Source organism: Thalia democratica, chromosome 6, assembly GCF_965202585.1.
Source record: "Thalia democratica chromosome 6, ktThaDemo2.hap1.1, whole genome shotgun sequence".
NCBI classification, from domain to species: Eukaryota; Metazoa; Chordata; class Thaliacea; order Salpida; family Salpidae; genus Thalia; species Thalia democratica.
This window is the reverse complement of record NC_139170.1, coordinates 38,757,646-38,772,250: the sequence shown is the minus strand read 5'-3', so window position 1 is coordinate 38,772,250 and position 14,605 is coordinate 38,757,646. Positions and strand designations below refer to the sequence as shown.

The window sequence follows — 14,605 nt, the reverse complement described above, 5'->3', positions numbered from 1 at the left end:
TTATTTTTCTTCTTTTTATCTATTTATTTTTTTCTTTTGAATTAACACTGTTACCCCTAAACCTTATTTTTTGTCGGTAATTTGTTTTTTTATTTTTATTTTATCAATTTATTTCATTTTTGTTATACTTGTTTTGTTATTATTTTGTTTTACTATAAGTATAACCCTAAATCTAAAGCTTAGTCAGTATTGTTTTTATTAACTACTAACATTTTTTATTTTGTTTTTTACTGTAGTGGAAATAATTTTTTTTTTGCAAAAGTAAGCCTTCGTGCAAAAGTGTCTTCGTGCATATTTGACCGGTCCCCATTAAAATTAACCAATAATATAAGTTGTACTTTACCAATGAAAATGATTTAAAGCATAAAAACAATTTTGTTTTAAAAAGAAAATAGTTCATTTAAAACTTGCAACAATAATGTACCCTTTTCGGCTGTTTTGTAAATCATTCTTGTTTAAAGCTAGATCAATAAAAACATTTGTATTTGAAGAAAGTTGTTCCTTTCAACATCAGGGCGAAATGCATACAATTTTCAAGCAGAACTGTTGTTATACATCTTCCTTAAGTCTAGCTGTTCTTTTTTTATGCAATAAGGTAAATAAAAAGAAAAACATGTCGAACTAATTGTAAAAGTCATTATATTTACACAATATATAATTTATTGAACGACAAAAAATTATGCTCAAAATGTTTGGTTCTAGGACCTAGTGCCCGAAAAAACCTTTCGGTTATTGAGTCGCACACCACGGATACCTTTTAACGTCTTGTACAGGATTACGTTAAATAGTTACAATAAGTCAAATTATAGTAACTATGCTTTTAACCAGGCATTAGTAAACTGCGACCTGTAAAGCAACCTTTGAGGCGTGCAGTGTATTTTTTACCTACAACTATGCTTTTTAGAAACAATAAAAATGTTATGTGTTTAAGAATCACAATAAAACTTTTAATTTAATAATTATTTACAGCTAGTGCTTTATTTTTTAGCATTGTTTTTTAACCATATTTCTGGTTTAAAGTTGTATATTTTCATTTAATACAAAAACTGTTTAAAAAAACTGTAGCCCGCGGAACCATTTACTCATTGCTTCCCGCAAATAGTGTTTTCAAAGGATTTTGGTTTGTTTTCAATAAAAGGCTGCCGACTACTGCTTTCGGTTTTGCTTCTTGAAAATTTTTAATAAGAATTGTTTCGAGACTTGGTACCTACTTAGTTTTTATTTTTTAAGGTTTTTGTATCTTATAAATTATTTTTAGCTAATCCATCAATATTTGATTTGTACTGAAACTTAAAAGTGCTTTTCCATATATTATTTGAAAAAGTTTTCCAAAAAAGAAAGCTTTAAACAATTTTCTTTTAAACTACTACAATTTCAACTTTTTGGTTTTAATATAAGGGTTTATAATGTTTTTTGGCAACATAAATTTGTGTTGTAAGACTAGACTAGAGGTCAGCAGGCAGTTGGTGATCGCGGGCCAAATTTCAAGTTTCCAAAATGTTAGTGGGCCGCAATTTTAGTTTTAGTCACATTAGAGAAAGTTTTACCTTTATTTGTTTTGTTTTTTAAAATTAATTTTAGCTACCCATAGAATGACTTTTTTAAGTTATGAATACTTATTGGAATAAAACTTCACTGACTAATATACTTAAGTCTTAAACACTTAACAAGTTTGACTTAAAAAAATTTTTTGAAACACTTTTATACACTTTTATATTATACACCGTCTTTTAATATCAAAAATAAAAACTTAAAAATAAAGTTTAAAAATAATTTTTCTATTTAAGTAGTTTGCACTCTATAAAAAATAAGTAATTAGTTAACTTAAAAAATAATACCTATTTGTATTGTAGAAAAGCTTAAACAAATTTTTTAACATAATTAATACTCAGATAGTCTAATAAAAAACCTTACTAATAATAAATTAGTCTTTTACATGGTTGCCACTTAAAAAGCAAAAATGTCTGAGTTGTATCAAACCAGCCTAAGTTTATTAAAAGTTGAAAAAGCTAAAAACTTGCTGTTAGTCAAGTTTAAATACCTAATTAAAGTATCATTATTATAAAAAATGTAAGTATTAAAGAAATATCAATTACTAAACCACACTATAGTCATAAAAACTATTCTGAGAATTCCAAGATTTATTGTAAGTGTTTGAATTAAATTTTCACACACATAAATGTCTTAAACAGGTTTAACCTAGTCTGAGTTTTTGAAATTCTTAAACTAGCCTTTTTATTTGGCAACCCTGTTTAAAACAAAGTTCACAAAAAAATAAGTTTATCAATAGTGAATTCAATAAATATTAAAAAATAAATAAGTCAGCCTGAGTGGACAATTTAGTTTCTTAAAATTTTTTTACAAAAGTATAAAAAAATATTGAGTCATTTATGAAGTAGAAAAACTTGTTTTTTATTTGGCATTATAGCAGTTCTTTCTGCAAAAAAAAGTAAACTTTATTAGGAGTTATTGCGAGAAACGAAAAAAAAGTTACTTAGGCGAGTTCCAACATATCACATTATTATATACATACTAGTCAGAAAAAATTGTTATGGCAAGTTATAAAGAAGCTTAATTAGTTAAACATGAAATCACTGATATTTCTTTTATGAGAGATTTCATGGTCAAATAATGGTAATTTTAGTAAAACGTACATAAGTATGCCTTACATAAAAACAGTTTAGATAAAAAAAAGCATTAACCATTTAAAATAGTCATAATCAGGTGTTTGAAAAAAGTTTTCTTTTTTGCTTCAGTGACAGTTAGAAAATTTAAGATGCTTGAAATTTGCAATCGGGAATATTTGTTTATACTATTAAACTATTACAAAATTAAAAGAAAAAAAAAATTACTTAATAAAGTGAGTAACTTTCAGAAAAAGTTTTTTAAAGTAGTAAATCATACTTCGCATAGTTAATGCGTGCCAAAGCAAACTAAACATTATTTTTATAAGAATTGTTTTTTAATTGAATTTCCGTTCTAAAATGTCAAATAAATTTCAAGCTTGTTACTACAAAGAAGAGACCTAGCGAACCCCAAAGTTAGAATACAGCCGCAACCGGATTTACCTTAAAATTACAACCGAAACCGAGTTAAAAAAAAAATTTACTATCCGGCTTGGTCCGGATATTTGTTAAAAAAGACCCCAGATTTATATTCGGATTGTTGATCTTGTTTATCCCAACTTTAAACTGTTTTAATAATTGATTTATAAATAAAAGTATATATGGTAGTGGGAATAAATACATTTTTAATAGTTAAACATAACTATATCTTATAATTTTTTTAACTATTAAGCTTGTAATTTAAAACTATTATTTTTTTGTTTCAATAAAAAAAAAAATATTGATTGAACAAAGTCTAAAGTACATGATGTTATAATTTATATCGGAAAATGAATTAGTAATCTTTTTATAAAATCATGGACAAAACTTTAAAATGTATCCGTGGTGAAGGTTTCAGTAGGCGGAAGGTTTTTTCGTGCACCAGGTCCTAGCAACGGATATTTTTAGCGGTTTTGTTTTTGTCGTTCAATAAATAATAATAGATTATGGTTTTGTTTACATTTCAATTACATTGTTTTCAATTAAGACCTCTTTTTGTGTTAAAAACTTTTATCGTAAAAAACTTAAAAACTTAATTAACACTGTTCAAAATTTTTATTCAAACTTAGGTTAAAACTTCCGTTAAATTTTTATTACACTAAAACAAAAGCAACTACTTCCAACTTGATAGGGCAGCACAGTTATAAATTTGCCAATCTTTATCACCGTTAACTATTCTTTGTTTGCAGTCATTGACAATATTGTGACTCGTATGATGGATTCCAAAAAAAAACTATTGTTGAAAAAAATTCTCCTCAAAACTGTTGTTGATCATATTTAAAAAAATAAAATACGGTAAACAACTACTTTAGTAACTAAACTCAAAATCTGTGTAATAAATGTTGACTTTGTATGAATGTTTTGAAAAAACTAAAGTTAAAGTTTAATGTTTTGGTTGCAGCGAAATAAAATGCTAAAGTTAAAAACAAAAAAACTTTGTCAGATAAACAGTATAAAAGGTTTCAGAAAGGTTAAACAAATTTGAGTCAGTAAAAAAAAAAACTATGCAAACTTTTATATTTTTAATTAATCAATTTTATGATACATATGTTTTTCATATAAATTATATTATATCTCTTTAGCTTAAATTTTTTTATAATGAGAAAAAAACTTATGAAAAAACAAGTATAAATATAGGAAAACAGTAAAGGAACAAGTAAATGTTTAGATTTATTGAGATAAAAAGATATAACTTAAAAGAAAATTTTTGATCAACCAAACAAATCAGTAATCTTTTGTATATTTTCAAACAAATCGTAAATAATTTTCTTAGAAGTAAGTATGAAAAAAAGTCTGATGAAAAACATTTTATTAACAAAGTCTAATATCTAAAGTAACACCTTATATGTTTTTGATAGAAAATATTATTGTTAATTCGTTGTTGCATTTATTCTTATATATTTTTAAAGGTGAACTGTTATAAGTTTAGTTAAATTAAATCTAACTGTGTCAAGTTTTCTACCTTTTTAAGCTTTATAGTTATTAAGACTTAAATATTTTAAAATATATTTTAATTGTGTCATTATAACTGATTTTTCTTGCCAAACTAGACTCAACTAAAAGGTACAAAAAGTTTTTGATCTGCCTATAAGTTTCATTAAGAAATACGACAATGCATTTAGATTCTAAAACCAAAAGTTTTAGATCTATTAAATTAACAAAATGGCTAGTTTTTAATTGTTTCAAAACAAATATCAACAACAAAAAACTGTAGTTCTGATTTGGTGGTCACAAATGAAAATTTTAAGTTAGTTAAACCACAATCCTAAATACCGAATACTAAATTTTATCAACATTAAACTAGTAAGAGGTTGTTATTACAGTTTAAAAAAAGCTAACTAGCACTAGCACAAACTTTTAAACTTAAAGTGCTAATTATTAAAGAGGTATTAATTTAAATAATACTTTGCTGAACTTGATAAAAAATATTATGTTTTAGTGAAACTTGGTTGTAAATAATAAATCAAATACTAATCTAAAATTTTAAAATAGCATCTGCAGTAACTTTACAAACAACTATTTTTTTTTATAAAAGCATTTTAAAATTATGTTGAATTGAAACAGTAACGTAGTAACCATTAATTTAATTTTGATATTGATTTCATTTTAATCATACAAAGCTCTTATACTTAACTGAACAGAAAAAATTGTTAGAACACTTAAATTTAAAATAAGTTTGTGTAAAAAAAGATTAAGAACTTGATGACGTTAAAACTTTCTAAACCCTATTACCAATAAAAAATGTGTTGAAATCAACAATGACAAAAATGTATAAACTTGCTTTTGTATAACCAAAAGTTTAAACTTTTTGAGACTATTTATAAAAACTCAATTTGTTAAAGCATTTGACTTTTGTAGTAAATTTTCCAAACAAGCTGACTTCATTGTTTCAAACTATTATTACTTATAAATAAAACACATATATCTTACTAATAAGCTGTTTAAATTTAGATAAAAAAGTTAAGAAAACATGACACAAAAATGTGGGAGTTAACAAAAGAGATTAATTTATGATGGTTTATAAGGTTGTGTAGCAGGGTTGCTATAAACTGAGTTTTGTAAACAAATGTAACTTATTTCCAGTACTTAAACTATTATGTATTTAACTTAATTGAAAAGATGCATAAAATATAAACTGGAGCACCGCTAGGGATAAAAAGTATTAAACTATGATTAGGTTGCTTTGAAAGAAAAAATAATTTGAGATTTTTTAATGGTGACTAAACTGTGTAGATTAATTGTTCTTAAAATTAAATTTTAACTTTAAAATATTAAACAGATTTAGATTATTTTTTATTGATGTATAATAAAATTTTACTGATAAAAATCGTTGTAACTAATTTATGCAGATTACTATTCTTATTAAAACGATATATATAAACTAAAAGTTTAAAATAGAAACACTTTCTAGAGTTGAACTTTATAATTAAAACTTAAATATTTTATCAAAAGTCAAAACAAAATGTTATTTTTTTTTTACAACTTTAAACAAAACTTTAAACAAAAACAAAATGCTAAACTTATTCTAAAAACTAAAAGCAAAGCAGTTTGTTACAAATTAGTATATAAATACATTTGATTGGCCTAAACTCTAAATTATTATTAAAACAAGTAATTACAAAAGCTTTTATATACTTAAATTATTGAAAACATTATCCCTAACCTAATTTCGACGAAGCGTTTTATCTAAGGGGTTATCTTTTATTTTAAATCAAGCTTTAATAACTGACTTTTTTTTTACTTAAAGTACACTTAAATTAATTGATTCTGTTTGCAACTATCTCTTATAAAGCATATTGAAAATTAATTTTTATTAGAACAATGTAACCGCTACGTAGCAGTGTAGCAATGAAAAACAAATATTTTCAAATTATATATTTGTAAGCATTAGTCTCAAGATTAGAATCGAGCTAAATAGTTACAAGTGTTTTATTATTATTTATGGTTAACTTATATTATTTTCTTTTTTTTGCAGGTTGTTTATTAATTTTATTTAGTTTTAATCATAAATTTTGAAAGTATCATTTTAATTTTGGGAATAGTTATTTTAGTTTCATCAAATAAAGAACGTAGCTTTAAATAAAGTACTGACATTATTATTAGTTTTATTTTGTTTTTGAGTGCGATCAAGTGTTTAATTGTTTAAGAAAAAGTTGCAAAAGTTTTTAAGAAACAAAAAATTTGTACGACTTTTATTAGTTTTATTTTATAACTTAGATAACATGTAATATAAATTATTAGTATTATCGTTAAAACTTTAAACATTATGTAGTTTTTACTTTGTATTGTTTAAATATAAATTTAAGTTGAAAAGTTTATCATTTGATCGATACAATTCACACTTTACTTTATTCTGCCGCAGAGTGTAAAATTTTTTAAACTTTTTTTTGATTGTATACAAAATTTATCGCAAAAAAATTAAATTATAAATAATAAAACAAATAAACTGTTGGTTTACTTCTGTTCGATCTAAACAAGATCAAGCCAATTTTTTATTGATATCAGAGACTAAACCATTAAAAACAGAAAACTTTTCAATTGTATATTTGTTTATAACACTCTGTGCATAGTGTATTTTGATGGTAATTTACAAACTAAATAAACAATGTCGCTTTTGATTTATATTTTTGTATTTGCTAGTTAACGCTACGACTTTGTGACTACTAAAATAGTAAAAAGGAGAAAAAATTGTGACGTTTTGTTATTTAATAATTAAAAAACAAAGATAACTGTATATTCTATCTAAACTTTGTTAATGTTTTGATACATTTTTATATTTAATTATCTCGTAGTAGTGTTTTTAATATATTCTTTTTTATATACAGTTGTTAAAGTTTATAATCTAGCCTTATTGTTTAACTATGATTTAATCTAAGATTAAAATAAAAACACATGTAACTTTTTTTTTGTTTTAATGTAACTAAACACTCTCTCTATTAATTCGTTTTAGTTTACCTACTGCTTTATTTTGTTAAGTTTGTATTAAATAATACTACTATATGTTTTAAAGTCAAATACATCTTTTATTTTTTAACAATTTGGAATGAAAAAGAAATACTTAAACTAATAGTTCAAAAATAATTGTAATGTGTTTTTCTTTTGTTATAAAATGTGTATCTATTAAAGTTTTTAATATTTAAATACTAAGCTACTTATTTTCACTTTTACAATACAAAAAGATACATGTATATTGAATTTAATATGACAATTAGTACCAATTGAGATCGGTTTGTTTATCAAATTTAAACCCCGTTTTAATACTATTAGCAATAGTTCTAAATATACATTAGTTGTTAAATATTCTACGAAAAAAGTTTAATAGTTATATTTACTCGTAATATTTTCAATTATGTTTATTTGTATTAATAATCCAAACTTGTTTTAAACGTAAAATATTAAATATTTTTAAACTTTAACATCAGCAGACAAAATTTTTTTTTCAATGTATTTTATTGATGTTTAAACAAAATACTAGTTTTTTATAAAAACTGTTTTAATTTAATCAAACAGCGACATATATAATTCGATTAATTATGTCTTATGAAACCGACAAAAGATATGCTGTTTACATTTTGAACGTTCCACTTCAATTTGGATCAGGCAAACTTAGCAGCTTACTAAAAACCAATGGAATTAACGCCACGCTGGTTTTTTCTACACCTAAAAAAGGAGACAAGTTTGCAAACGTGAAAGCAATTCTAAACAATGCAGAAGGTAAAAACAATACTGTTTATTTATTTATTTGCTCAAAAAGTTAAAAAGACAAACTGCTTGTGATTATGCAAAAACATGCAAAAAATGTGAACTTAAAAAATATGTGTTTTTAGTTACAAAAAAACTAATTAAAATTTATATTTGTTTACAGAAACTTTAACTTTGCTGAAAAAACGTTTATTGGTCACAAATGTGAACGCAGCAAACCAAGCTCCGGAAATTGTTCATTTTAAATTGTCACTTTTTCCTAAAGACGATTGGACAGAAATAGAAGGTTATTTACAATCTTAGTTCTTTGTAAAAGTTTTAAAGCAAACTCTTATATAAATAAAAAAGTTGTGAAAACGGTTTTCAAAAATAGATAGAAAAAGTGTTCATGCTAAAATAGTAAAATCAAGTCAACAAAGCAAACCTGATAAAAACCTGCGCTGTGTACATGTCAGTCGATTAGTACCTGAAAACATAGATGAACAAGTACTAAGAAAAATATTTCACAAGTAGGTTTTTTTACTTATCTTAAAAAGCTTACAATGCATTAAAATATCATGAAAGTTTTGAAATTATTATTTTAGATTAATATATTATTGCTTACTGTTCGAACTTAAAAACATTAAAATTTGTTAATGACTTAATGTAAATAATACTTGCATTAACTATCTTTAATAAACCAAAGTATTACGAAAAAGGTATGGAAGAGTTATGTACGTTATTTTGAACAAAGAACTGATGTTTGCTGTGGTTAAATTCAGTAAACCAGTAAGTTTTTTTTTATTAATATTTGTACCTTGTAGTATATAAAAACGTTTGAAATACTAGTTACACCTAAAAAAAATCAATTGTGAATAAAAACCAAACTAAACAAGCAAAACCTTAGTTTTATTTAGTTGTTAAGTGTTTTTTTAGTATATAATATTTATACAGTGCTTATTTAACACTAACAACAATAGTTTTAAAAATAAAAACTTTCAAAGAAAAATAAACTAAGCAAATGGTTAGCATAGATAAACTTGATTTTTGATTTCTCATGTCCGTTTACTTTTTTTCAAAATCTTTGAATATAACTGAGGTTACTGTAATTGAAAGTACTGCATACACAAACTGATTTTTTTTTATTCATAGGAAGAAGCCGAAAACGTTATGAAAAATAAGGAGAGTATTAAAATTTTACAAAATACACGTTTTAATAACAACTATTGCGCGATACAAGTAGTTCCCGACCTATCATTGACACTTGATTTGAGTAAATATTTATTTATGTTACTAATATACAATTGTATGTATTTTAAAATGTTTAATTACAGCTATTCAAAAGTTTACTTGTACTGTTTTCACATTTTAGTTTGATTTAATAGTTATATAAAGTTTGACATGTTAACCAATTGATATTATCTTTGTTAAAGTTATTAATTGAAACCAAAACGTTTTCTGCATTTTTAGTCAGTTTGTTTGTTTTTTAAATAGACTAACTTTTACCTAAATATCATTGTGTAAAATACGTAACTGAAATCAGAAAAAATTATACATTTGGTAGAACTGATAAAAATTTGTATCGTTTAGGTTACTACAAATATACAGAAATAGAGAAAAAAGTACAACTAAAACAGCTACAACTTGTTGCGTACAATTTGTTTCACTGTACAACTAAAACAGTGCATGATAACTTAGTTAAAACGTAAGTAAACTCGTTCAATCCATAACTTTTTTTTAAATTATTTCTAGCTAAATCAAACAAGTCTATAAAAACAGATATATTGTTTTATAAGGAATCAAATTTTGTCTTTGCTAAAACATTTTTTAAAACATTTTCAAAAATTTCAATACATTTTATTCGTATACAGTGTCATACAAGGGAGAGGTAACGTTGTTTGTACAGACAGCGCTGAACACAAATATGGAAACAAGTATACAATGTTATTAAAATTTAGTCGTGAGGTTAGTCTTATAAGTTGAATTGAAATTTTCTTTAAATATTAAACTGTATTAGTTTTTGATGGCAGTGTTTCAAAAAATAAGAACTGACCTTTATAAACTCATAATAAAAAAACAAAAACTAAGCTAAAATTACTATTTAGGAACATGCAAAGCAGGCATTTAAAATAGGATGTTTTGGTAATGTCAAAGAAAATTGGTCTTTTGAAGTAAGATACAACCAAGTAGAAGGTACGTTAAAAAAAGTTAAAAATATGTCGATGCGCAATAAGAATTAATCATTTTATTAAAATTGTCGTAAACTTTTTAAAGTTGTTTTTTGTGAACGCGTCTTTTGAAAACGATTTAAATACGATAGTTCTGATTAATTCTTAATAGTATTAAATCAGACAAAATACTTAAATAAATTTTATTCTACAGCCTCCAGTATAAGAAAAAACATCATTAAAGATTACCAAAAAGAAAGAGGTAAGTTTACTTGTTAACAAGGGTCTTTATATTTCTTAAGTCATTGTAATCATTTATTATTGAATATTGTTGAACATTATATAATATTTTTTTCAAAAATTGTTAAACATTAGTATACAGTATATAGTTAGATTAAATAAATTTTTGTTTTACACTTCAGTACAACCATAACAATACTTATTGTTATCAAGAAGTTTGACTATTTAAACCACAGGCAATGACAATGATAAAAATAGCATGTATTAATTTTAATTTAATCCAATTTAGATTTATATTTTGCATCAAGCAGTTAATTTTTTTTTTTTTTTTTAATTTACATCAAGAAAATAATGAGTCCAAAGAAAAAAAAGTAGCAATAAAAACACTAAAAAAAAGTATTCAATTCAACTAAAAAGTAAAGATATAATATAAATATGTATTTTAATTTGATAAAACGTTGACACTATTTAAACGAAATATTCTAAATAGTTACTAATAGCATAACTAACTGTTATTTTTTCTGGATTGTTCTAAAAGATTTTTATTTTTCTAGTAGTATATTTTTAGTTACTGTTTAACTTTGTATTTTATTGAACTTTGGTTTGAAAGTATGTTTAGCATTTTATAGGTTTTAAAAGTAGTTGATACTTTTAGAGACGTTTAAATATGAAATATAAACTTATATATTTTTAAAGAAGCAAAGACTGCGTACACTATAAACAGTAAAAAGAATAAAGAAATCAAATCAACAGCACATGTAAATAGTGACAGGTTTTATAAAAATAAATAATTTACCATATATAAACTAAAAAAGAGCCTTATTATTTCAAACTTAAAAAAAAAGGTTTGTTTACGAAAACTACTTTTAATAATTATACAGTATATTTGTGAAATTAATAAGCCAAAATAACAGAAAATAAACTCAAACCGAATAATAAATTGTTTGGTAAAAATTCAAAAAATAAAACAAACAAACAAAATTTAATATTTTTTACAATTTACAGATCAATTGTGGTGACAAACTTTTCAACGTCAACAATGCCAGAGGTATTGAAGTTGTATTTTGAAAGTAAAAAAAGATCGAACGGAGGAGAAATAGAATCTGTTGATTCTCTACTAAATGAAGTTTTTATTGTATTCAAAAACGCAGAAGGTTACTTTTGTGTAAATCAAAAACCTGTTATTATTTATGATAATTTTTACAAGTTGCCTACTCGATTTGTTTTTACATATAAAGTTTTAATAAAAAAAATCCTGTAGTATATAACAATGATTTTGAAAAGTTAAGTAGCTTATTGACCAAAGGTTGTAGTAAGTTATCAGTTTCTTTATTCAGCTTTATTGAACATTAAGTGGATAGCTACATTAACTTAAAAGTAGTTTAGTTAAGTTTGTTTTAGTTTGTTAAACAGATCAGAAAAATGTATTAAACAAATCGGACCATATTGTCGATGATAAGTTATTAAGAGTAAAGGAAAAAACAACTCCAAAACTTTTGGATGACAGATTTCTTTTAGTTGTAAGTTTGTTTTCGAAGTTGGTTGTATTTGTACTAACTATTTGGCCTTTTCTCTTAAGTGGTATAGTTTGATATTTGTAACAAACTCAAAGTTTACGTAAGTGTTCAATATATTACTAATATATTTTAGGAGTTTTACATAAACATATAAAAAAGTATAGGTTCGTAAAACTTATTTTTATCAAATTTTTTGTAAAACTTAAGAACACAATTCACATGAAATTTTTTTTTTCGGTTTTTTTACTTAGAATGAGCCTCTAGATCTTCACCTACTAAGTGGTATCAGCTCACACATTTTTATTGCTAGCTTTTTAGTTTTTTCTATATCATCAAGGGCATACCAGAAAATACGGATAAAAGTGTAGTTGAAATGCTTCTCGAAAACTGCGATGTTAAAAATCAAACTGCACCTAAGACTATTAAAAAGGTTGATAAAAATGTGTATTATATCCGATACGGCTCTAATGAATTTGGTTAGAGAGTTTTTACTAGGTATTGTACAACATTTTGTAAAAGTTGAACTTAATGTTTAAATAAAATAATGCTTTTTTAAACTTTTGCTAAAGTTTTTTTGGACAATAAAAAAATTTAACAAGCAAATTACTTAGTGAAACTACTAAGCTATAAATTATAAATTATGATTCTGAAAACAGCTACTTTAGTATTTAAATTCTATCAAAAAATGAATAGGTGTTGTTGACCGAGTAAAAGATCAAGTTTTGCAAAAACCATTTCAAAATACTACACTTACTGTAAGTTTGATAATTACGTATATATTTCGTGACTTTAGTTCTTTGAAACGTAATAGCACGTTTCTTTGATTTTATTTTACAAGTTAATAGCAAAAGCTTAAGTTGAGCACACATAAATTTAGTTTTGTATACATTTAAAAAAAGTATGAGCAAACAAGCTTTTCAGTATAATGTTTTAATAGTGCGATGCATTGTATTCGTAGACAAATAATAAAACTGATACCTTTTTCTCATAAACATTGTAATTTTATTTTAAAGGTTTAAAGTTAATAGCTACGACTTTTCCATAAAATTTCTGAAAAAATCTGTATTTAAAAAAAACTTACTTAAAACGTGTCACATATTACGTAATAATACAATATAATAGAACTTTTTGAACTTAAACCTAACAAATGTGAATAAGCAAGGTTTTAATTATCTTTAAAAACTATAAGTACGGTTTGAATAACTTTAAATTACGTTTTGATTTGAGCGTCCATGTTAGTTGTAGAATACATGATAGTTATTACTTTTTTTTCTAAGCTTTTACGGGTTTAGACCATCTGTTTTTTTAACTATAATAACATTAAATACAAAATTGTACAGCTTTTTTATTAAAAATTCTGTAGACGTAAACAAAAAAATAAAGTTAAAACTTTTATACGAATTTTATACTACTATTGAGATAAAGTAAAACAAGATATTTTTTATAAAAACAAAAGAAGCAAAAAACATTTTAACTATTTAAATGCAATACAAGACGATTATATTTTTCAACCAGATAAGACCAGTGTACCAAACGCATTGCTTGCGAGTGAAGAACATAAATCCGTTGACGAGCGACGATTACATTGATCTGTTCTTTTCAAACGTTGATAGGAGCAGCGGAAAAAATGTGTCTTCAGTTATGAGGATCATGAAAGGATCCGAATGTCTCGTCTTCTTCGCTGATTGCAACAGTATGTTTTGATTGTTACATCGGCATTTAATTTCTTACTTTGTTGATTCCAATAAAATCGAAGTGCATTTGTAATGTATATTTTGTGTTATTTAAAAAAAGTGTTCTACAAAAAAAGTATGATTGCTGGTACCATTTTGCTTGCTTTTGTTTAAATTTGATTGATATTCTTAAGTTTCATTTATGTGTAGACTTAAAAAAGGTTCTTTCTTGATTGAAAAAACTTCTAAGTTAATTTTGATACTTTATAGAAGTAATTATATTGCTAAAACTTTTTGAACTTGTTACAATTTTTTTTTTTACTTTTATAACTTTTATCATTTTTTTTACAGCGGTCGACACCATTGTAAAAAGTACAAAGAAATTGGAAATTGATAAGTTTGAATTAAAAGTGGAATATTGTTACGATTACTTAAAAATTTTGAGCGACCAAGACAAACTACCTGTAATTTTTGGCTACATTAAAAATATGTTTTCTAAGTAACCTTTTTAAAGTTTCTATACATTAGTGTATTTTACTGAATCAAAAAAATATTTTATTTCTTCATTTTGATGGTTTGTTTACTTTTTTTATTAATTATTAGCTATAGTGTCATCAAACTTTTAGTTTCAAATAATATTTTTAGCTAAGTTTAAGCTTTTAGAATCGTGTTTGTTATTAAAAATTTCTTATCTATTTCTATAAATTAAAAAAACAATACAG

The 14,605-nt window shown here is 24.3% G+C and overlaps 1 protein-coding gene across 1 annotated transcript; it reads left to right on the top strand.

Moving 5' to 3' along the window:
• The first annotated feature begins 8,125 nt into the window (after positions 1-8,125).
• On the top strand, positions 8,126-14,386 carry LOC145839055 (uncharacterized). Its single transcript, XM_082946667.1, has 16 exons — positions 8,126-8,318; positions 8,470-8,592; positions 8,680-8,815; positions 9,005-9,074; positions 9,438-9,558; positions 9,876-9,990; positions 10,157-10,250; positions 10,391-10,478; positions 10,668-10,715; positions 11,390-11,465; positions 11,699-11,847; positions 12,107-12,213; positions 12,548-12,686; positions 12,904-12,965; positions 13,726-13,903; positions 14,235-14,386. The coding sequence occupies exons 1-16, from the start codon at positions 8,138-8,140 to the stop codon at positions 14,384-14,386; spliced, it is 1,839 nt and encodes a 612-aa protein (XP_082802793.1). The 5' UTR covers positions 8,126-8,137.
• Positions 14,387-14,605: the final 219 nt, after the last annotated feature.

Excerpts from the sequence above, each read along its gene's own strand:
- LOC145839055 (XM_082946667.1), top strand. The coding sequence starts at position 8,138 with ATGTCTTATGAAACCGACAAAAGATATGCTGTTTACATTTTGAACGTT. Across the intron at positions 9,559-9,875 it reads ATCATTGACACTTGATTTGA|GTTACTACAAATATACAGAA; the intron begins GTAAATATTTAT and ends TGTATCGTTTAG. Across the intron at positions 10,251-10,390 it reads TATTAAAATTTAGTCGTGAG|GAACATGCAAAGCAGGCATT; the intron begins GTTAGTCTTATA and ends ATTACTATTTAG.